The 25,558-nt window shown below is 36.2% G+C and overlaps 1 protein-coding gene across 1 annotated transcript in view; it reads right to left on the bottom strand.

Moving 5' to 3' along the window:
- Nucleotides 1-25,558, bottom strand: part of LOC115412950 (ecto-NOX disulfide-thiol exchanger 1-like) — a 117,384-nt gene that overhangs the window by 54,350 nt on the left and 37,476 nt on the right. Inside the window, exons 2-6 of the mRNA XM_030125635.1 lie at nucleotides 22,808-22,954; nucleotides 22,558-22,695; nucleotides 6,384-6,551; nucleotides 5,020-5,226; nucleotides 3,472-3,705 (exon numbers count right to left, since the gene is read on the bottom strand). Coding sequence (XP_029981495.1) covers nucleotides 3,472-3,705; nucleotides 5,020-5,226; nucleotides 6,384-6,551; nucleotides 22,558-22,695; nucleotides 22,808-22,817 — 757 coding nt within the window. The 5' untranslated portion in view covers nucleotides 22,818-22,954. The remainder of the gene's footprint in view (nucleotides 1-3,471; nucleotides 3,706-5,019; nucleotides 5,227-6,383; nucleotides 6,552-22,557; nucleotides 22,696-22,807; nucleotides 22,955-25,558) is intronic.

Here is a 25,558-nt window from a genome sequence, read left to right as displayed (position 1 = left end):
TTTTCAAGACTTTGGTTGAATGTACTGCTCTGAAGAACACAAGGCCCATGAGCCTCAGCTGCTGTTGCCATGGTGAGGAAGCCTGTCCAAAAGCTGAATCAGAGGGGAAGTCAACGCAGAACGTTTTGTCAGGGGAAGGAAACGCTTTCGTCACTCCTGGATTAATCAGAAAAGTGGAGTCAATACTCTGAGCCTGTTTTGTATCAGTCACATTTACATCTGATTTCTTAACAGGGAACAGATGCTTTTACAGCAAAAGAAAAGCTCTGTGCTTTACTCCCATGTCCTTAGATGTGTGCTTTTTGACTTTTTGCCAGTACAAACACAGGCATTCAGGTTTTCCTTAGATAATTTAATGTATATTCAATAAATTATTTCTAGAACAGCCACCTGTTGACTCCGGATACAATTATAATTATAATCATAATTATAATTATTCATATAGTTATAAAATAACTTACGGGCGAAGGCGGGGTACACCCTGGACATTTCGCCAGTTCATCGTAGGGCTGACATACAGAGACAAACAATCACTCTCACATACACACCTATGGGCAAATTAGATTAACCAATTAACCTATCGGTGCATGTCTTTGGATGGTGGGAGGAAGCCGGAGTACCCACACAAGGGAGAACATGCAAACTCCACACAGAAAGGTCCCATCCCCCGTCGACTGGTGTTGGAATCGAACCCAGGACCTTCTTGCTATGAGGTACGAGTGCTATCCACTGTACCACCCTGTTGTAACTCAAACATGTCTAGTTTAAAACAATGACAACAGATAGAAATGTAGAAACAAAGGTCTCAACCAGCCATTAAACAGGCAGGTTTATTCTGAAAATAAATAAATATGTTGAGAATTGTATTATTTCACAATTTATATTTGTCTGTTTACATTTATCTCTATTTCATTTCCAATTATCACATAATTTATTAATTTACCCATTAAGTTATTTCCACTTTTATTCATTTCTCTTTTCTTTTATTTGTTATATATATATACATATATATATATATATATATATATATATATATATATATATATATATATATATATATATATATATATATATATACAGGGTGGGGAAGCAAAATTTACAATATTTTGAGGCAGGGATTGAAAGACAGTGTATGACCAATTAGTTTATTGAAAGTCATGAGAATTTATTTGCCACAAGAAAATTTACATAATAGAAAATGTTTTTATTCTATGTGTCCTCCTTCTTTCTCAATAACTGCCTTCACACGCTTCCTGAAACTTGTACAAGTGTTCCTCAAATATTCCGGTGACAACTTCTCCCATTCTTCTTTAATAGTATCTTTAAGAAAGTCGACATTGCTGTGTGATGTTCTATTGGTAGCATGTTCTAAAGCGCCCCAAATAGTGAATCCAGAGGGTTTAGATCTGGGCTAGAAGGCGGCCATAAACATGATTCCCAAAAATTGCTAAAGTTGGATTTGTTGCTGTTGTCAACAAGTGTTTTGGTGTTCTTGTGTAAGATTTTAACTTCAAATTATATTTTACTGCATTTCTAACGGTCTTGTTGTCTACCTCAAGTTCAATTGCCATTTTTCTCATGGATTTGGTTGGATCCTTTAGGATTTTGGATTTGAGAGCTTTAATAAAAGCTTTGGTACGTTTTTTGTTTCCTCCACTTCCAGACTTTCTCGTAATAGTTTTGCTCATTGTCATTCTCTTCTTTCCATTATAAACAGTCTTTATGGACACTCCAACTATTTTTGAAATCTCCTTTGGTGTGACGAGTGCATTCAGCAAATCACACACTCTTTGACGTTTGCTTTCCTGATTACTCATATGGGCAAAAGTTTCTGAAAAGGTATGGATAATAGTGTTAGGTATGATTATGACATCAATATATGTTTGGTTTCAAAACAACTGACGTAGTGCCTGCTGAGAAAAAACAACTAAATGTTCATTGTAAATTTTGCTTCCCCACCCTGTATGTATGTATGTATATATGTATATATATATATATATATATATATATATATATATATATATATATATATATAAATATATATATATATATATATATATTTGTGTGTATATAATAATAATAATAATAATAATTATTATAATTATTATTATTATTATTATTATTATTATTATTATTATTATTATTATTATTATTATTATATTTCAGCACCTGAAAGTTCATGAGGAGGCATGACCTGAGGCATCCCTTTATTGCTGTTGGTTAATCCATTTAATTCTCTGCATGGGATGTAACTTGCTCTTAGGTTTCTCCAAGGTTTCATGAAGATCTTAAATGATTAATCGAATGGAAAATAAAAAGAAGTTTGAGTACAGTTTTCCTAAATCGAAGCTTCTTTTCTTTAATTTCACTGCAGCTAAACATTGGTTCCGCAGTTGTGTTTCAGACAAACACTTACTGTGAGGCACATGACGCCAGGATTGACACAAACAACACGAAGATGAGAACAAGAAAGAGGGCAAAAAATGTCTATATGTTCAATTATCTCCATTTTACACAATCACTTACTCCTTTAAACTTTTAAGCTTTAACACAAACATTAAAAATGTTTTTTAAAGTTGTATGTTAGCTCCATCTTAAGTTGTTAGTAAAATAGTTAGTTGGAGTTTATACTGTTTTTGTTGTGATTTTTATATATTTATTTTTTATGTATTCTTTTACTGTTTTTCTTTTTGTGGTTGTTGTTTCAGCTGATTCTGGAATAAAAGACAAATTCTTTGTGATTTTCAGACATGTCTTTTTCACATTTTTACCATTGTTTTTCACCATTCAAATAATCATTTAATCAAATTTAATTAAAAAAAATCGATATCTGCAGCTCTAGTTTCATGTTGTAACCATAAACCAGCCTAAGGATGATTGAGATTTGTTTTATGTTTTCCTTCATTATTTTATCTATTATTTTGGTAAATCATTGATTTATGTATAGAGGTAGCGTTGCTCCTCCCAACAAACAACTTTACCTGTGCTCTATATAAATCTGGACATAGTGTATATTTCACATTACATAATCTTTATTACATCATTTTAACAGACTCCAGTCGTCCTCAGTGTTGTTTGTGATGTGATTTTATATCAGCTACAACTGAGCATGACGAATATCGATAATTGTGCAGGTCACTCAGCAGGTGATGGTGCAACGCTAAATTATACAGTGCACATACACACACACACACACACACACACACACACACACACACACACACAGATGTGATCTGCTAACAGAGACCTCCAAATCAGCTTTGAAGAGCTCAACATGAGTTTGGATTAATATTCCTGATGCAGTTTCTTTTGTTTTAAATAACTGGATCCATCCATGGCTGCACCTACAGATTTATCTACGGCCAAACACTGATCAGTTCATATGTGTGGTTGTCAACGCCACCTATGAAATAAATAAAATCCACAAAGTTAATGTGATGTGCTCAGTGTAGTCTGCTGAATAAATGTCACCTTTCAGTCTCTCTGCTAACAGCACTGCCTCATGTTCAGAATAATGCACGATGGGAGGAGGAGACGGCGGTCGAAGGCGGTCCTCATGGATCTTGCGGCGGTGTCGTTCTTCTCTTGCAAATAAGCGCTGTTTACACTCCCACTCATACAGGTCATCTCTGGCCTGAGCGAAGTCTACGTGGATCCTCCCCGAGTCTTTTTTATCAGTACTAGATCCGATACGCATCCGGTACCCTGAGAGGAGAGAATAACGCAGTGGTAAACAGAGTACACAACAATCCACAGAATACACAGTACCACATAAAAACACACATGTATATGTATGTGGATATGTTTATGTGTATGTATATGTCTATGCAAATGTCTACGTATATGTGTATGAGTTTGTATATGTGTATGTCTGTCTATGTATGTGCATGTATATGTGTATGTATGTATATGTGTATGTGTATGTATACATGTATGATTTAACCCATAAAGACCCAAATATCCACCGTTGACCAAACTCAATTACTGATCTAAAATGTTTAATAACTTCTGATCCACTAATCCTATCAATACATGTAAATAATTGGTGTAAAATACAGTTTGCTGTCTTTTCGTAGTCATCAGATATGACCCATTTGGACATTCAGAGGCTCCAGACTTACCGTGGAAACACTGTCATTTTCTACAACACTGATTCACCAGGAAAACCCATGGAGTTCGATCAATAACAGTAGATGGAGACACTTATTTTTACATTCAGTTAATGATATATTTGCTGAGAAAGTTAGTTTTTCTTCAGCTGTCTCTGTTTTTGATATAACCTTCAACTTTAACTCTGAGATTTTATGAACATCTACACTATCAGCAAATTAGATATAGGAAAACACATGATTTACACTGAAAAAACACAGAATACAGAGGATAATATTATAATAAATGGTGATTAATCACTTAAGAAAAGTGAAATCTAGAGAAAAATTCATTTGGGACCTCACACAAAAGTAGCACTAGGTCTTTATGGGTTAAGACGTTTAGATTAAGTGTCTTCTTGTCTTTGGCACAAACTGGGAGTCATGAACTACTGTATGTTCTTCACATATTTCTTTATATCTTCATATTTTTTTTATATTATTATATTTTTTGTTCCTCTTCATCTGGGGCTTATTTGCTGTAAAATTCCAATTTCAAGGCCTTGTATTGAAATGCCTGCACATGATGCAGAAACAAGTTGAAACACTGATTTTTATTTTGATTTTTTAAATGTGGAAATGTAATATTTCATTCCACATACAGTGTTGTGCAAAAGGCTTAGGGGCCACTATAATGTTTGATGTTTGAGCAAGAATATGACCAAACATATGCATTTCTTTGTCTTTGTAGTAATATATGTACAACTGGAATGCACGGGATATATGTTAACAATACTTTTCTGTGTGTTTCTAAGCTAAAAGATGACTAAGACTTTTGCACAGTACTGTAGGTGTCTGGATGGCAACTAATGGTGATCTGAATAAAGCTTAAAGTAACAGTGACTGAAGTGTGTGTGACCGCTGTGTTCACCTGACAGATAAATGGCCTTGTCCACCATGAACTCCTCACTGAAGCGGATGTGGCAGAAGTTTTTCTTGCTCTTGCGGATGGCAGTGATTTCCCCGCACTGGTCAAACACTTCCCTGATGATTTCTTCTGTGGCGTTTTCTGGCAAACCTCCAACGAATACTGTTTTACAGCCAGGGGGGCGCTCCCGTGTCGATGGAGGGGGCAGATCTAAAGCAAAATGCACATCATCATTAGGGCGATTCTCTTCTTGTGGCAACATTTTGGCTTCATAACTTTTGAAAAAAAAAATTTCTCATGTTTTTTTTTTTTAATATTTTTTGTCAACACAGACATGTTTAACTATAAGAAATGCATAGTGGTCCAGCTCAGGGATGGATAAATAATAATTACAGTAGTTTTCTTAAACACTGTTGATGAATGTGTTCCATCCTGTTAGGGACATTGACATATAGACCACAAATAGTTAAACATGTCAATATTGATCAATAATGACTTTTTCTTAGAGTATGTTCCTTTTGCTAACAGAATATGTTTATCCTTGAAACTGTAACAAGTCATTTAATTATAAATAGTCTACATCATCACCATATGGTGTAGTATTCAAGGATATAATCCACTTTATTAATGAGTAAAACATGGTCAAGCTAATTAATAGTACGGGGCTGCAATAGAGGATACTGAATATAATCACATTCTCTAAACTCTAGAATAAAGAAATATTTTGATTACACAAAAAAAAAATGGCTGTACTTATAAGTCTGGAATAATTTTAGCTTTAACCAGGTTTTCAGGATATGTCTCGTTCTAGATTTTATATATTTTTGTTATTGTCAATAACTCCTACCAAAAGACGAGCACCTGTCATTTCATCTAAAAGTGTATAAGACATATACATTTGACCCAATTTAACTTATTTGTCTCTGATATAAAGGTATGAAAACAATTATAAATACACCACTAAGCCATTTTCTTCTCTACAGAATGGCAGAAGACAATTGTTATTAGCAAAACAATTCTTTTCATAGTATTTATGATGTTCATTACAGTATTTAATAAATGAAAACTGAAGCAAATCATGGGGCTGGAATAATCTAAAAATTAACAAATACCTTCACATTGTACACGTGCAAATTTTACTGCATTTACTCACTCTTAGCGATATGAATATACAGTACAACCTCACCCACCTCTATGTTCTTTAGCGGAAATGTCTATGTTTAAAGCCTGATTAGAGATAGAAATAACAGTACATGATGTGTTCCCTGTAGAACAGTTAATCCCCTGACTCAGCCTCCCTCTGATGTTCCTCTGACGGTGTGTGCAGCGCAGTCTGACATCAGGCTGAGGATGTCATGTGATCTTACTGGGGTTCTGAGGGAAAAGGGTGCAGCTCTTGCAGTGGATGATCTCCTTTATGACGGGCATGTCCGGAGGTACCGGCGGGGGAGGGACTAGACTGATGCCCGCCATCATGGGGTTTATGGGTGCGATGAGGCCAAGTCCCGGGTCGAACCTCTGGATACACAGGGACTCTGCAGGACACAACCAGATAGCAAGATGTTAAAGCTCTGCTATGACAGTACGTTTTTGCCCCGCTCCCAAAGGGGAGGCAAGGGGTATTGTTTTTAGTTCAGTGTCTTTGTTTGTTTGTTTGTTTGTTTGTTTGTTTAACACTCTAGCAGCAAAACTGTTGATTCAATTCATACCAAACTGGGTTTATACATTGCCAGTGACCAAGAATAGATCTGATTACACTTTAGGAAAAGTAGGTCAAAGTTCAGATTTTTTATGCACATTTTAAATTTTTTTTTCTTCTACCATTTACTTATAATGGGCAAACATTTCAAATGTCTCTAAAAACATCAATTTTATTTCAATTTACATCAAACTTAGCACATATGTAGAGGCAATTGATATGTTGACCTCAGCACAGGCACAGACATGATGACATCAGCTGGATCCATGTCAAAATAAACTACAATATGTGTGAGGGGTGGGGCTTGTTGTGCCTGGCACCACTTTTTATTTGGTTGATTTGTTTTGTCTGTTCTTCTGAGCACACGTAGTCCATAGGAATCTGAGTGTATTTTGGCTGTTTTTTGTATAATTTTTATTTTGCCTTTATATGTGTCCTTATAAAACTGTTTACGTTGCCTTGTTTAGGATCATTGTTTTCAGTCAAACCTCACCTGTGTGACTTTACAGGTTTATTTTTCATTTGACATTCTGTATTACCACACTGAACCCAAAATCCCACAAAAAAAACCCCACATCAAATCTGAGAAGATAAAAGTTAATTCCTCACAGACAACCCAGTGGATGTTAAGAGATAACTTATTCTTGCACCATCATCTGGCTGTAAAACCTTTAAACTGGGGCTTGCTTCAGATGGATGACTTCACTTCACTAAAAGGATTCACAGATTAGATACTAAAAAATTCAAAATGAAGGACACAGATCACTAAAAACTTACACTTTTCTTCTCCAAAACATTTAGTAAAATCATGGTTTGCTGCAGAGGTCCTTCTCAAGTGGACCAGTGTGACAAATTAAGGTTATATTGTCACTGTTGGATTATTTCCCCTTAGGATTTGGACTCTGTCAGCTACAGTTGATTCATATTTTCTATCCCATGTGTCTGGACAGATAAATCCTTCACATATGGTTTGGAGAGGAGGATTGAAACTTGACATTAATCTGTGACCTTCATTTACCACAAAACTGGATTACTGGATGCAAATCATTCTCCTCTTTGGCTGGTTTGAGAAGTGACACCTATTTCTGGATCGCATAAATGATGAAATTCCTAAATGCCTGTGATTTCCAATGAACTAACAGGCACTGAAATGGTTGCCTGTGGTCTGCTAACTGAAAAAATACAGCAGGAATGATAAAATACAGAGCAAGAGATGACTGAAAGGGATGAAAACAATGGGGGGAAAGCATCTTTTATCTAGAAAGACATGTCTATGACAAAAAAAAAAGTGTTGCAAAGACAAGAAAGGGGAGGATCAGCATCCTGAGTGTGGTAATGGAAAAGAGGAGGGGGAGGAAAAAAACAGAGGAGCTTGGAGATGCTACGTCTGTTCACGGGGACAAAGAGTAAGTGAGGAAAAAATGGAAAAAAAAATTAAATAAAATATATAACTAGAAAAGCACTCAGAGAGCGCAGACCTCCACCAAGGCAGATCAGGCCCCCACCCCCCCGAACACCATCAAAATGTAATCATTCGTTCCTTGTGCTAGTATCAGCATTTCCAGAAAATTTCATCACCCCCCCATCACCACCAAAATTCAATCATTTGACCCTTGTGCCGGTATCAACATTTCCTGAAAATTTCATCCAAATCCGTCTATAACTTTTTGAGTTATCTTGCTAACAGACAAACAGACAGACAACCCCCGATGAAAACAGAACCTTCGCTGTTACACTTGGCGGATGTAAATATGGGCTAAAAATTCCAACCAGATGTAGACTAATGATATGAAGCAAGTTTGGAAGCATTTTGGGTCTATTTTAAAAATAACTATTTACTGAGATAAAAGAGAAACAATTTTTCAGATAAAACACATTTGTATAGTATTTTTCATACAAAAATCCACATGTAACATGGTAAAATGGACATGAAAATTATGTGCCACTATTTTTTTTAAAATATCTTTTTATTCTCTCACTGGTACATTTTGGGAATCAAACTAATTATGCAAGTGAGAGTGTTTCACAAAAATAACCGCTTTGCAAAATCACTTACAATTTATTTGTGTTTAAATGAGCAGGTTCCATATGTAACACCAGTGGACATGATGGGTTACACATGAAACCTGGAATGTGACTGAGATTCATGAAAAACCCCATGTCTGGATTAGAGAAACCACAAGGATAGGCAAATTTAACACAGTGTCTTTATTTATAGCGGTATATTAGACCATTTACAGCCATGTGTTCCAGATCAAATGCACTGACACCTAGGTAGCTTGTCATGTCCCAATTTTGGTCCTATTTTTGTCCCCAATATTTGATTAAAAATTCATTAATTTTGGGATGGCTCAGAGCAAGAGTATAGTTTTTTGCATTTATCTGAGGTCATCATTAGGTACATCCTGGGGGGAAATATGTCTAGATTTCTCTTTTATTATTGGGTCTAAAAAGTTAGCAAAGTGCCAGGTACCGAAATGAACCTAGTTTCATAAAAGCACCCAAATATACAGTTGTGCTCATAAGTTTTACATACTTGAGCAGAATTTATGATTCTTTGGCCATTTTTCAGAGAATATGAACAATAATACAAAAACTTATCTTCCACTCATGGCTAGTGGTTCGATGAAACCATTTATTATCAAACAAATGTGTTTGCTCTTTTTAAATCATACTGACAACAGAAACTATCCAAATGACCCTGATCAGAAGTTTACCCTAGTTCTTAATCCTCTGTATTGGCCCCTCTAACATCAATGACAGCTTGAAATCTTTTGTGGTAGTTGTGGATGAGACACCTCCAGTTCCTTTAAGATTTTGGGTTTTCTTGCATTAACTGCATGTTTGAGACCTCCCAAAAGTGGCTCAATGATACTGGGGTCAGGAGACTGAGATGGCCACACCTACACCTTTACTTTTTTCTGCTGTAGCCAATGACAGCTGGACTTGGCCTTGTGTTTTGGGTCATTGTCATGTTGGAACATCCAAGACCCTCCTATGTGCATTCTGTCAGGGTATGTAAACTTATGAGCACAACTGTATATGGGTGTGTAAATATTTGTGTGGTTAGTATAGATGTGTATTCTATATATGTGGGGTGGGTTTAGGAAAGTGCTTTGTTATACTTTGTAAAGCTCTCTGAATTAAATAAAGGTCTTTAAAAAAAAATAAAAAACAGAAGATAAACAATGGCAGGACAGAGCAGACAGAAGTGATGTTTCAGCTGTGTACTAGAGCAGGCAGGTAGAGGAGCATCGTCTTCAAACACCTATAACAACAGATTGGGAGGAGGAAAAACGTCGGCAAAAAAGAAAAAAGAAAAGAAAAAACCCTCACCGATGCCTACATGAGTAAAATGACAGAAATAACAGGCGAAGGAAGCCGTCGCAAATGCCCCTTACAGTGATTTAATCAAAATGAATCTTTCGTTTGTGGCTTGGTGCTTTGAGGATTGATAGAATGCATCATTGATTCAGTGCAAAAAGCTTTTTACTCCTGCTGTTCTGAACAGTCAGCTCACAGTGAGTTTTTAGTGGAAACCACCAGCAGCAGCAGTAGTAGTAGTAGTAGTAGTAGTAGTAGTAGCCTGCAGGAAGAGAGTTTTACATTTCACTTTGTTTGGAATCAAGAGATGAAAGCAAAAAAGCCGAGGCTGCAGAAAAACAAAAGCGCATGTCTGTAATGTTCAACCAGCATGAGATGTTTTTGATTTAGTCAATTATAAGGGTACAAAGAAATGCTGAACTAATGCAGGAGTCATGATGGTTAAATGTGAGATGCATCATGAATTCCTTTTCCTAACTGATACATCATCAAATTATCTGGATTGCATGGATGTTCTTTTCAGATCCAGACATTTGATTAAGTTCTCTGTAAGACAAAAGCACATATTCTATGATTATACGCAATATACAGTTCTTCATAAAATTCTAAGGTCACTTTCAGCTTTGTTGCTTTTTCAGGGTCACAATAGGTTAGTGTCTTTATCGAGTTGCTGCAAGGAAACACAGAATACAGATGCACAGTATTGAAAACAGGCACAAAACACAGAATTAAAAAGCTTCTACAGACAAAAGGTACTTTTTAGTGTGATCTCCAGTTGCATGTCCTTCAGATCTCTTCTTTAGACATGGATCATTTCTGTCATTTAGTTTTATTTTGTTTTTCTCTCCATAAGATCCCACACAGCTTCTGTAATATGTGTATATATACTGTTTACACATTCCCTGTATATTACAGATAGATATTGACACATAGATGTAGAAATATGGACTGTATGTACAATCCTGGTCATTGTAAAGTTGATAAAATAATAAAACAAAAGGGGGTGAAACAAAAGTGAGTTAACATTTATTGAACCATAAATAAATAGATTTATTAAAAAAAATCTATGTGTGTCTGCTGAAGAGTTGGATTAGATTTTTTTTTTTTTTTTTTTCTAATTACAACAGTTTCTTCATACACAGTGGTTAATGCACTGCATGGATGTCATGAATGTATGTGCAATCCAGCTGATTTAGTGACGTATCAGTTAATGCAGCTGTATTAACAACCTCAACTCATGATCAAATAAGTGTGAATACATCATGTGAACCTACAGTGACTTGATTATTAGTTCCTGATAAACAGCAAGAATTCATGACACATCCTGCACTAATTCATTCATTAAATTGTCATTAGTGCCATTAGACTTTTTTTTTTTTATCAGTATATGATTTGTACTTATGACAAAGCGTATAAAAAGTGTATTAGTTATGCTACAGTGAGTGCATAAAAATGAAAGCAAATAAATGAGAGAAATGTTTGTATACAATAAGGAAGTTCTACCCTTCCAGGAGGTATATAAACAAATGAAATATGTTTGAGAAGCAGACAAAAAGGGAAATGTCAGTAAATGATGTATTATTTATGTTGTGAATTTAGTCTGGAATAGGGGTGTGTATCGGCAAGAATCTGGCGATACGATACAAATCACAATACAATATATCACAATATATCACGATACTGTTAAAAAGGTCATTTTTTGTTTCTTTTTTTTATGATTATTTCCTTGAAAAATTGAATTACACCAGAAATATGTACAAATACTAACATTTTTATTTGATCAGAGCAGGATCTAATGCTATATCAGAAAATTTTCCTGTGTTAAAACTTAAATTGTGTTTTACAGACATTACAGTTTAAGATCCTGCTCAAATGTTCATAATCTATTCGTTCAGAACTAACATCATAACATTATTTTTGTGCAATCCCAACAAAGGAACTAACATTATTTAATACAAGAGTGTTAAATAATAATAAATAAAATGTAAACAAAAAAGATAAACAAAAAAACCCAAAAATGAACCTCCACAATATCTGCATTTGAAGAAATACCTAAAAATATCGATATACTACTTTTCAATATCGATATAGTATTGTGAAATGAAATATCGTGATATATTGCAGAACCAATATTTTCTTACACCCCTAGTCTGGAATGTACTCTGGAATAAGGACAACTGTCTCCAGCAGAATGATGGACACTGTCTTTCCCTCTATGTCCACATTCTGTCCCAATCACCTATATGCAGCTAGATTCTGAAAATGTCAAGTTTTGAATAATGTCTCTTTAGGTGTTTTTTTTCTTTCGTAGGGTCTCAGTGAATTTATCTTCCACCAAAAACAACATCCGTTTTGTAAAGCCGCTGTCACTGGATCCTGCACTCTGTACCACACCACATGATCCTCTTAAGGGTCAGATTAAGTGAAAGTGAACATCAGTGTCAAAAATTAAAGAGTCACCTATCATTTCTCAAACAGGCTCATTTTTTTTAGCTTAAGAACTCTATTTTATGGAACTGTTTATAAAATTTCAGTATCACTTGTAGAAAAAAGACAAAGATATAATCAATATAAAATGAAACCTAAAAAGGACTAAAATTTGTAAATGCACTAATAACTCTAATAATAATATATTTTCTTGCTTGTATCAGTGACTTTAGGAACTAATTATTTAATAGTACAAGAATATAGAAAGGTTATGTACAGTCCAGTTATGTGTAAAATATGTCTGCTATTAGCTGTATGTATCACTTCAGCTGTAATATGTAGTTTAAATAAAAGTTTATTAGCATATTTGTAGTGTTTTAGTTCCAGTCAGTCTTTTATTCTGATACTGAACAAAGGTACAAACTGCTGTCCACAAGTCACAAGACATTTGTGTTCATAAAAACTTATCATTTAAACATTTTTACCCAGTATTAATCATAATTATAGCTTTACATCATAGCTAAAGCCCTACGTTTCAGTTAGGATCAGTTTCTTATGAGAACAGCATGTTTCGTATATTTGCATAAAGTGGAAAAAAAAGATGTTCATTTTCAGTCCTCGTGTCACGCAGTAGTAATTTAAGTATTTTTACCTCAAAATTGTATTTCTGTAAATTGTAACTTGTGTCATGTGAAAGTACTTATTGAGACCTATTCATACATGTATTAAACATGGAGATAAGTTATTTAGTGTAAACACAGAGCTTATTAAAAAATGTGTACCTGTGTCACCGCTTGATCTGGCCCTTAAATAACTAGTCAAACAACCTGATGAGGTTTTCCCCCTGATTCCATGATTATGCTCAATTTGTGCCACTGCATCCTACAAAGTCTTGCACACTGAATATTTAAAGGACAATATAAATTAGCTGCAAATCATACCTGAGAACTTGATGGACTTTATTGTTTTCAGAACAGAGTCTAAGGATGGATATCTGGGTTAGTTCTGACTTGTATTTTCTTTATTTTCAACAATAAAAAGCCAGAAAAGCCAGTGCACGTCTGGTCTTTTAGCAACAATACAGCTCTGGAAGAACAAAAAAAAATCATATGATTCCACATTTGCAGATCTGAGTTCCATTAAAAGCTCCTGGAAAGTGATCACAAGGAAGTTGGATGGCCGGAAGCCATCAGACAAAGCAGAGCTGCTGGTATTTTTGCTTCTGGAGTGGCATAAAGCAACCAAGAGCAATGTGAAAGTTGACTGAAAATCCAGTTGAATCTACCAGATATTAATTTCTGAACTCCTCCTTACTTAAAAGTTAAAAGTTGTTGCAGAAATATAAATATAAATTATTTTTCTTATGTGCTTTCCATGAAATTTTGGAAACAAGGCACTAAACATAGAAGAAGAAAGAAATCCAATCCATTATTTTTATTTCTATCAGTTTCTATAAATACATGCTATTAAAACCAGTGGTCTCTCTTTAACCCATAAACACGCAGTGATACTTTTGTGTCAACTTCCAAATGATTTTCTCTCTCTATTTAACCTTTCTTAAGTGATTTATTTACATTTATTATAATATTATTCACTGTTTTTTTTGCATTTTTTCAGGAAAAATCAGGTTATTTTTCTATATTTAATTTACTAATCATGTTGATGTTCATAACAGCTTAGATTAAAGTTGAGGGTTATTACATAAAAAACAGAGAAAACAGAAGAAAAGGTGAGTTTTTCGGCAAAATATATCATTAATTGAACCTAAACCAAGCATTTCCATCCACTGTCATTGATTCAACTCCATGGGTTTTACTGGTGAATCAATGCTGTAGGAGATGACGGTGTTTCCACGGTAACTACGGAGCCTCTGAACGTCCAAATGGGTCATATCTGATGACTATTAAAAGATGACAACCTGCATTTTACACCAATTAATTACATGTGTTGACAGGATTAGTGGATCAACGGGTATTAAACAGTTTAGATCAGTAGATGTTTGGGTCTTCATAGGTTATGTTTCTGCTACTAGTAATACACAACAGTAAATTCTACACAGGGTTTTGTGTGTCACAAAGAAAGAAACACTGTTTATTAGAAACCTTCAGGATTGAAAAAAAAGAAACACTTAGATAGCTCATCTTCCATAAATCTGAGCATTTGTAGCCTGGGCGCATTCACAGATTCTTCAGGTCTTAGGAAAACTCATTAAAGTGTTGTCTGCGATAGCCCCGACAGGTAAATTACACATCTACGTGCCACACATTCATCATAATCACATAAGGCTGCTTTTGCTCAGAGCTTTTTCTCTGTGAGCCAAAATGATTCAAGCCAGGTTCATTTCTTTGGCTCCGAGCTCTGCTGCGTCTGCCAGGCACAGAAACACACTACGACAGAGGGAGAAATACTGAGGAAAAAAAAGCATAAAGCACACACAGGGAGGGCAAGAATGAAAGGCAGAGCCAAGAAATGAATGAAAAGCACTGGCAGAAAAAAACATAAGCATTTACGCATTTAATTGTGATTATTTTACTGACGTTTTTTTCATCAGACACACAACGTCACATCTGGTTGTAATTACCTTTAGAGTGAGATTCATCAATCGAGACACATGGATCAGCAAGGGCTTAAAATAATCCGTCTTCTAATCTTTTCATAAAGATCCTGATTCAGCCATAAATGTAACACTCACGTTTTTAACCAGAGGCTTAAATAAGTGAAAATCACCTGCCAAAGAGAAGTGGAAACAGGTTTTTTCAATTTGGGTGAACTGACCCGTGAACACACACACATATTAGATTTAGTTTATAAAATTCAATTAAAAACTCCCATCTGAACTGCAAATTGTTAATTCATTTGAACATTTATTTTAAGGCGGCACGGTCTGCATGGGTTTTCTCACCATCCAAAAACATGCACCTCAACAGGTTAATGCACAGGTATCAAACACACGGCTCGTGGGCTAAAACCAGCCCACCAAAGGGTGCACTCCGGCCTGTGGGATAAATGTGTGAAATGCAAAAATTCCACTGACGATATTAATGATCAATGGTGTCAAAATCATTTCAGTTCAGGTTCCACAGACCAATTTAATCTAAAGTGGATCAGACAAACTGGCAGCTTTCGGACAGGATGTGGAAAAGGGCAGTTAACCGATAATTTAATAATTTAATCGAGCAAATTCTTAACGACAGTTAATTGATAGTCGATTAACTGTTTACATCCCTAAGTTGGATCAATGACAGTGAATGGAGACACTTGTTTTTACATTCAGTTATTGAAATATTTGCTGAAAAAGTCACTTTTTCTTCGGTTTTCTCTGTTTTAATATAATAAAGTTTGAATTTACTGAATTTTCATAAGCTTCATAAATATAGAAAAACACATACGTAAATTAGAGAGAAAAATGTAAAATACAGAGAATAATATAATAAATGGTGATAAATCACATAAGAAAGGTTAAATAGACAGAACAAATCATTTGGGAACCGTCACAAAATTAGCACTGAGTCTCTATTTTTTAAACAGATGGAGAGAATATGCCTTTTAGTGTGGATGATGCTTTAGTCTTTACAAGGATGTGTAAAGGCTCAACACTTGTGAGTTAAGTGTCAGTCACTTCAAAATAGAACCCCAACTTTTTACCATAAACCTTAACACCGAAATACTGTCAAAAGATTCAGATTACTGTCTAGAGCAGCCAGTGTTGAATGTATGTCAGCATTCTTCACCTCCAAAAGTGCATCTATTAGACTACGTTCAGACTACAGGAAAATGTAGCCCAAATCCAGTTTTTTTGCATATGTGACCTGTATCTGATCTGTTAAAGACAGTTTGAACAGCACAAATCCGATTTTTTCAGATCTGATCAAGGCCACTTTCATATGTCAGTCCAATACGTACCCGATACGTTGTAATGCGACTTCAGTCTGAATGGCCAAGTCGCATTTATCTGACCTTTACGTTATTGAAATGCGACAAACATCACAATTCTGCCCCCCAGGAGGAGGAGAGGTGGGAAAACATACAGTCGCGGAAAAAATTATTAAACCATCAAAAGTCATCAAAAACAATGGTTATGCAATCAAGTACTAACTCCTGTGTGTATCATGTGACTAAAACAGACAGAAAAGAAAACATGGAATGCCTAAAAGCACTGTTTTTGTCAGTATAATGCCATAGGTATTGATGTAAGAACTGAAGTGATTTTGGTTATTATCAAGAAAACCATACAAAATGGCTAGATATCAGCTCTTAAATTAAACTCTTATGAGCTATTTTTGTTGTTATCATTATATTTGTCCAAACAAATGTACCTTTAGTTGTACCAGGCATTAAAATGGACAAGAAATTGAGGAAAACAAGGGGTGGTCTAATAATTCTTTTTCCATGACTGTATCTACTTCTGTAAACACAGTGTGTGCCTGAGTGGTCACGTATTATGTCAGGACCCCTTTTTGCGCATGCGGGTCACTCAGGGTCGCATTCAGTTCCTACTACAAACTGATAGAAGTCGCATTTAACCCTGTAAAGCCTGAACCATTAAATCATTGACAGAAAATTCCACTTCTTTGAAACTGGAGCCTTTATTGGTCCCTCTGAACAACCAAAAACATTTTTTTTTCAAGTATCTGTTTCCATGTATGAGTTCAATTTTGTATCATATTTAGTACTTCGGGTCTCAATGCTCAAATATTATTTTTGAACAAACAAAACATCTAACAAATTGATAAATCCTTTTCAAAACTGGCAAAGTTCTACCTCCTTCCTCAATAATGACAGTCTTGTAGTGTCACTGGAAAGGCCTCTGGTGAATGAATTCCTTCCCCCTGGTGGATTATCTGTGTATTGTATGTATCTAATTGTATACATCAGGTTTTTTTTAAAAAATCACACTGATCATGTAGAGGGCTTCAAAACTCATGTATGAAATATGATACATTTGGCATTATAGGGTTAATGTGTAACGTGAATGATCACACAAAAAAATCAGATTTCACCAAAAAATCACAATTGTGCATTAAGACCTGCTATCTGAACATAGACTTAGTGTCCTCAGTTTAAAAAAAAAAGTCTAATAACAAAGAAAAACCATATGACACAGTGGTAAATGTGCCTATTTTTTGTTTGTTTTTTAGTTGTTGGCATCAATATGTAAATTTGTTTATATTCACAAACTACAATTAGGTTGGTCAATGAACACATACAATATTTACAACCTTTACTTTTCAGGTGAATTAACTTTATTTTCTGGGGTTTGTAGATGAGTGAAAGTTAAAAATAATCCTACTTTTTAATCTGTATAACAAGATCCCGAACACGCTTCAACTAACCCTCAGGCTTTCAGTCAGAGGCTTAGAAAACGCACAAATCATCCGCAAAAGGGAAGTGGAAAACATATGTTTTTAGGATTTGAGTGAACTGATCCATCAACACACACATATCAGATTCACCTTTTTTCTGTCTCATTTTTCAGCCTTTCATTATCTAAATGTTCCCACATGTAGCTGAAACAGGGAGAGGGTCTGCGGCCGTTGCCAGGGGTGGAGTCAGGTCAGGCTCACATCAGCACTGTAAATAATATCATGTCATCATTTTAATATTTGGCCTCTGGTGGAATTGGGTTGCTACACTGCTGTCTGTCGCTCTTTGCAACACTTCTCTCCTCTTTCCTCATCCCAGCCTCTCCCAGTTAAATCCATGCATTCAATTATTGTGGGCTTAACACACACACAAAAAAACTCCTACTCAACAAATCTCCTCACATACTCATTTAATAAACCCTCACAATGTACCGTTTATACAATGACAAACCCCAGAGTCTTTATATAGTAGAAGAGCCACAACCACAAGCTCAGACAAATCCCTGAGTCTCAGAAAAACAATTTCACAAATAGATTCCAAGGTGAAATTAAGCCCAGAAAAAGAGAAAATGAAATCGAGTGGCTACACGCGAAGCTTAGTGTAGTTTTACTCGAAATAACAAAATAGACCAGTGTGTTTGGAGCGTAGCCATACTGTACACTGCTGACAATTACTCATGGACACATAAAACGCTCCGATTTCACAAAAGTTGTGGACGTTGAAGGACTTCTGGGTTTACATTAGACTCTATAGGGCCGTTTTGGGGTTAAAACAGTATTAAATGTCAGGAAATGAGAGTTAAATGGAAGCGTATATATTATATCCAGATGTGTGAGTTTCTATTGTGTTGAGTGGTTTTCCAGTCCTGCCCTCTTTAAATAAGTGTCACAGTATGATCATCTGGGAAAATCTCTGGCAACTACATCTCTTATACTCTCTGCTGCAGTTCTCTCTGTGCCGTAGATACTCAAGGTCATTTACAAACACAGTACAGTCTTCATGCTGTTCAGAGCGGTACTGATCACTGTACTGCCTTTAACCCATATAAAAAAAAACAGCCACCTAAGAGCAAAACCATCTACTGATCTAAAATGCTTAATAACTGTTGATCCACTAATCCTATCAATACATGTCAATAATTGGTGTAAAATACAGTTTGTTGTCTTTTCATGGTCATCAGATATGACCTATTTGGACGTTCAGAGGCTCCGTAGTTACTATGGGCACTCCGTCATCTTCTACAACATTGATTCACCAATAAAAACCTGTAGAGTTGGACCAATGACAGCGGATGGAGACGCTCAGTTTATGTTCAGTTAATGATAGATTTGACTTATTCTTCAGTTTTGTCTGTTCTAATATAATAACCATCAACTTTAATCTGAGCTTTAATGAACATCTAAATGATCAGCTAATTAAATGTAGAAAAATACTTGATTTTCACCGAAAAACACAAAATACAGAAGATAATATTACAATAAATGGTGATAAATCACTTAAGAAAGGTTAAATATCTAGAAAAATTCCTTTGGGAACTGACACAAAAGCAGCTCTGGGTCTTTACATGTAAATAATTGGTGAAAAATACAGTTTGGCATCTTTTCATGGTCATCAGATATGACTCAAATGGACATTCAAAGGCTCCGTAGTTACCATGGAAACATCGTCATCATCTACAACATTGATACAAAATGACAGTGGATGGACACACTGGGTGTATGTTCAGTTAATGATATATATTTTGCTGAAATAGTCACTTTCTCTTCAGTTTTCTCTGTTTTTGATATAATAGCCGTTAACTTTAATCTGAGCTTTTAAGAACATCTACATGATCAGTAAATTAGCCCACAAAGCCCTAGGAGTTACTTTTGTGTCAGTTCCCATAGGAATTTTCCTCTAGATTTTACCTTTCTTAAGTGATTTATCACCATTTATTGCAATATTATCTTCTGTACGTTGTGTTTTTTTTTTTTTGTTTGTTTTTTTTGTTTTTGTGAAAATCAAGTATATTCCTACATTTCATTTACTGATCTTATAGATGTTCATAAAAGCTCAGATTAAAGTTGAGGGTTATAATATCAAAAACAGAGAAAACGGAAGAAAAAGTGACATTTTCAGTCAAATCTCTCATTAACTGAACATAAACCCAGTGTTTCCATCCACTGTCATTGATCCAACTCCATGGGTTTTACTGGTGAATCAATGCTGTAGAAGATGACGGTGTTTCCACGGTAACTACAGAGCCTCTGAACGTCCAAATGGGTCATATTTGATGACTATTAAAAGATGACAAACTATATTTACACCAATTATTGACATGGATTGATCGGATTAGTGTACAGGTATTAAACAGCTTAGATCAGTAGATGTTTTTGGTTGACAATAAATGTTTGGGTCTTTGGGTTAAATATAGGAAAATACTTGATTTTCACTGAAAATTTTCAAAATACAGAGGATAATGTCATAATAAATGGTGATAAATCACTTAAGAAAAGTTAATTAAAGAGGAAAAAATATTTTGGAACTGCCACAAAAGTAGCAGCAGGTCTTATGAGTTAAATTAATTCAACTATTTACTAAATCAACAGTGCACCTTTCCTTTTCTTTTTTTTACTGAAAAAGCTCAAAACTACAATGCCTTTACACTTTCCATTGCCCACTTATCAACATGCAGCACAAAAGGTATGAGGTGAACACATTCAATTTCTAAGTTTACTACAACTAGTAAAGACCAAAAACAGAGCAAAAAGGCAGCGAATATAGATGAATGCAGGCAGACACAAGCAGCACGTCAGGTAAATTATACTGTTGCCTTTGATGATAGATATTTCCTAAATAAATCTACCACATTTTATTATTTGTGGTCCAGAATATTTCTGGCTGCTCAAACCAAAGGGCAGGGACTTTGATCTGACGGCTGCTGAGGTTGGTTTTAAAAAAGCCCTGGTTCCCTTACACTTCAGTTCATTTGCCTCAATAGCTGCTCTGACTAAGTGTTTTGGTAATCCATGTTATCTTACTGCTCCATTAATCAGATCTCAGGTCCATAGAAGTCTTTCATGTTTGACTTTAATTTACAAGGTTGGTATAACTGCTCTCATTGCCCGACTATTTACTTAATAAATCAACTAAATAGTAATTGTAGTTAAAAGGTTGCACAAACAAAAGTGGAGAATGGCTTGATGAAGATCACTATAATACCAGTTCTGTAAGCTAGCATTTAGCATTAGCTCATCCATGACCCCTTGGAGACAACTCTAACCCCTTATGCCCCCTGTATTGTCAGTTCTGGCTCCAAAAAGCGTTGGTTAAACTGCAAACTATTGACTTTAAATCAGTAGTTCAACAACCAACAAGTGGCGCCAGGCACAACAAACCCCGCCCCTTGCACGTATTGTAGCTTATTTTGGCATCGATCCAGCTGATGACATCATGTCTCTGCATGTGCTGATGGCAGCATATCAGTTGCCTCTATATATGTGCCAAGTCTGAAGTAAATTGAAACAAAATTGATATTTATATAGACATGTGAAATCTCACCCATCATAAGTAAATGGGAGGGGAAAAAATATGTAAAACTAGAGGCACTCGGAGAGCGCAGACCTCCGCCAAGGCTGATCAGTGCCCCCCCCCCCGTGTGGGCCCCCCCACCCCCGATCACCACCAAAATTTAATAATTTCTTCCTTATCCCATTTCCAACAAACCCTGAAAATTTCATCCAAATCTGTCCATGACTTTTTGAGTTATGTTGCACACTAACGGACAGACAAACAGACAACAAACAAACAAACAAACAAACAAACAAACCCTGGCAAAAAACATAACCTCCTCCTAGAAGCACTCAGAGAGCGCAGACCTCCGCCAAGGCTGATCAGTGCCCCCCCCCGTGGGCCCCCCCCACACCAAGGAGGTTATGTTTTTGCCAGGGTTTGTTTGTTTGTTTGTCTGTCTGTCTGTTTGTTAGTGTGCAACATAACTCAAAAAGTTATGGACAGATTTGGATGAAATTTTGTGGTCTGTGCCCCCCCCCGTGGGCCCCCCCCCCCCGATCACCACCAAAATTTAATCATTTCTTCCTTATCCCATTTCCAACAAACCCTGAAAATTTCATCCAAATCTGTCCATAACTTTTTGAGTTATGTTGCACACTAACGGACAGACAAACAGACAAACAAACAAACAAACAAACAAACCCTGGCAAAAACATAACCTCCTTGGCGGAGGTAAAAATTCATAAAAAATTTAACTTGACCTGCTTTTTCCCAAAATGTAATAACATCTATTCTGGGTCACTGGTAATATATAAACCCAAGTTGGTATGATTTCAACCATAGTTTTGCTGCTAGAGTGTTAACAATCAAACAAACAGAAAAGCACTCAGAGAGCGCAGATCTGCCCCCCCCCCCCCCACACACACACACACACACACACACACACCCCATCCATTACCACTAAAATTTAATCATTTCTTCCTTGTGCCAGTATCAACATTTCATGAAAATTTCATGAAAATCCGTCCATAACTTTTGAGTTATCTTGCTAACAAATAAACAAGCAAAGTGATCACACAACCTCCTGGCAGAGGTAATAACACACAAACAAACTGAACCAAATATCCTCCTTGCCTCCCCGTGGGGGGCGGGGTATAAGAAATGTCATGGTTCTTCAGTCCACTAAAATATGGCCCAGATATCAATTCTACAAACTGTCAAGCAGAGTACAGTACCTGAGACCAATTGCTGCCCACCGATGCCCACTGGCATGATGCCCAGGTTGTTCATGGCCGTGGCCCAGGCCCCATGATCAGTGACGGGGACACTCAGGTGGTTCTGCTCAGGACCCAGACTTCCTACACCATCAGCTACTACATGACAGACAATAGGCAGGCATCAGAGGTGTGGAAGGAAGTGCAACAGAGGGAACAACAGAGAAGAATAATGGAGCACTTTTCTGTTTTCTTATCATTTTTAACATACCGCCAGCCATAGCAGGTCTTCTGTTCTCTCCTCTCTCTGCAGTCCTCTCATCAGATCCTTCCTCCGACTGATGGAGTGATGGAGGGATGAATCGATGGATGAGTAAACAGTGGGGTTCATCCAGTCACAGTGATAAACACAGTCCACCTGAAGAAAAAAACAAAGATAAAAGGACAGGAAAACTGTAAAACTCCGGAAAACTACTTTAGAGCACAGATAAGTCACTGGCTGAAGCAAAACCTAAGAAATCTTAAAGTAATTAAGCAAAGTTATGATCCCAGCTGACTTTCCAGCTGAGAAGCAGTTTAGAGCAAACACATAAACTCACACAGACACACATGAATGTTATGTGTGTTGATAGTGAATTTGACATCTTACAGTCACTCATTACAAGTTCCCCGCCCCTGTGCTGTGGTGTATTTCTCCAGGCTGTGGAAGCCATGTGGAAAAAACATCAGAGGAACAAACTGACAGCACTCATTGACTCTAAATAAACCCCTCAGTTCTGTCTGACAGGCCAGACTTCAGATTGATTCATATCAGTTACTGTCAGAGGTCACAAAGGGTAACGGCAATGATGATTGTGGCCCAGTCCGCCAATGTGAACACACTCAGCTGTTTTCATTAAAGGTAGAGAACAGGACGTCAGCACCACAGTTCATTTAAGCCATGTAGAGACAGATGTAGAAAGAAAGAAAGAAAGAAAGAAAGAAAGAAAGAAAGAAAGAAAGAAAGAAAGAAAGACAGACAGACAGACAGACAGACAGACAGACAGACAGACAGAAAGAAAGACAGAAAGAAAGAAAGAAAGAAAGAAAGAGAAAGACAGACAGACAGAACGAAAGTAAGAAAGACAGAAAAAAACAAAGAAAGAAAGAAAGAAAGAACATGTGAACACACAGCTGTTTTCATTAAAGGTAGAGAACAGGACGTCAGCACCACAGTTCATTTAAGCCATGTAGAGACAGATGTAGAAAGAAAGAAAGAAAGAAAGAAAGAAAGAAAGAAAGAAAGAAAGAAAGAAAGAAAGACAGACAGACAGACAGACAGACAGACAGAAAGAAAGACAGAAAGAAAGAAAGAAAGAAAGAAAGAAAGAAAGAAAGAAAGAAAGAAAGAGAAAGACAGACAGACAGAACGAAAGTAAGAAAGACAGAAAAAAACAAAGAAAGAAAGAAAGAAAGAACATGTGAACACACAGCTGTTTTCATTAAAGGTAGAGAACAGGACGTCAGCACCACAGTTCATTTAAGCCATGTGTAGATACAGAGACAGATGTAAAAGAAAGAAAGAAAGAAAGAAAGAAAGAAAGAAAGAAAGAAAGAGAGAAAGAAAGAAAGAAAGAAAGAAAGAAAGAAAGAAAGAAAGAAAGAAAGAAAACTTGTAGGATCCTATATTTTGGGGTTCTACCAAATACCTGTAAAAATGACCATATTCCCATCAGCTTCAGCTTCATTTCCAGGTAACTACCCATTATATGAATTATAATACATATAATAACATCTGCAAACCACCATACATCTCCATCCAAAACTATAAAATTATGATAAGCAAATTAAGGCACAACTATGTTTGACTACATTTATGTTTTATTTATGTCACATGTATATTTTCTTTCTGTATTTCATGACATGAAGGTAATCAGACAGTCTCCAGCCAGGGCTAAATATTGTACTCTGTAATGTCCAATGACCAGTGGTGTAGTGGTCCCTGGAGAAGTGGGTATACTCTCAATTTTTGCCTTTTTTAAAAAATTTTTTCTTCCAGAAAAGCGTCCTTTTTAGAAACAGTGACATGTAAAACTACTCGATTTAGTTTACCCAATAATCCGTCAGTAGTATTTGCTCACTATTATAAAATCATCATGACTTGATCAAGAGTGTTTTGTAGGTATTACTGGTCTTACTGAATGTCAAACATATTCAACATGAGGCAAACATAGGATAACGTTAGCCTTTCATAATGTTAGCCTTTCATAACGTTAGCCTACTCACACAGTTTAACTATTGCCGACAAAATCTCTCCTCTAAATGTGCAGTCATATGGCCAGTAGTTTAAAACAGTGACTCATTTGGAAACCATCTCAAAACTTACCTCAGAATTATGTATTCCATTAAAGTAGGTTCTCTCAATATGTGTCACTCACTTGAAAGACGTTTATTACCTCTGCCAAGGAGGTTATGTTTTTGCCAGGGTTTGTTTGTTTGTCTGTCTGTCTGTCTGTTTGTCTGTCCGTAGTGTACAACATAACTCAAAAAGTTATGGACAGAATTTTGATGAAATTTTCAGGGTTTGTTGGAAATGGGATAAGGAAGAAAGATTAAATTTGGTGGTGATCGGGGGTGGGGGGCCCCCGGGGGGGCGCAGACCAGAAAATTTCAACAAAATCTGTCCATAACTTTTTGAGTTATGTTGCACACTAACGGACAGACAGACAGACAGACAAACAAACCCTGGCAAAAACATAACCTCTTTGGCGTGGGGGGGCCCATGGGGGGGACCACTGATCAGCCTTGGCGGGGGTCTGCGCTCTCCGAGTGCTTCTAGTTTCTTTCTGTATTTCATGACATGAAGGTAATCAGACAGTCTCCAGCCAGGGCTAAATATTGTACTCTGTAATGTCCAATGACCAGTGGTGTAGTGGTCCCTGGAGAAGTGGGTATACTCTCAATTTTTGCCTTTTTTTTTTTTCTTCCAGAAAAGCGTCCTGTGTAGAAACAGTGACATGTAAAACTACTCGATTTAGTTTAC

The sequence above is a fragment of the Sphaeramia orbicularis genome, chromosome 21 (genome assembly GCF_902148855.1).
Source record: "Sphaeramia orbicularis chromosome 21, fSphaOr1.1, whole genome shotgun sequence".
Classification (NCBI taxonomy): Eukaryota; Metazoa; Chordata; class Actinopteri; order Kurtiformes; family Apogonidae; genus Sphaeramia; species Sphaeramia orbicularis.
Note: the sequence above shows the minus strand (reverse complement) of the source record. Positions and strands in the feature narration are given on the sequence as shown.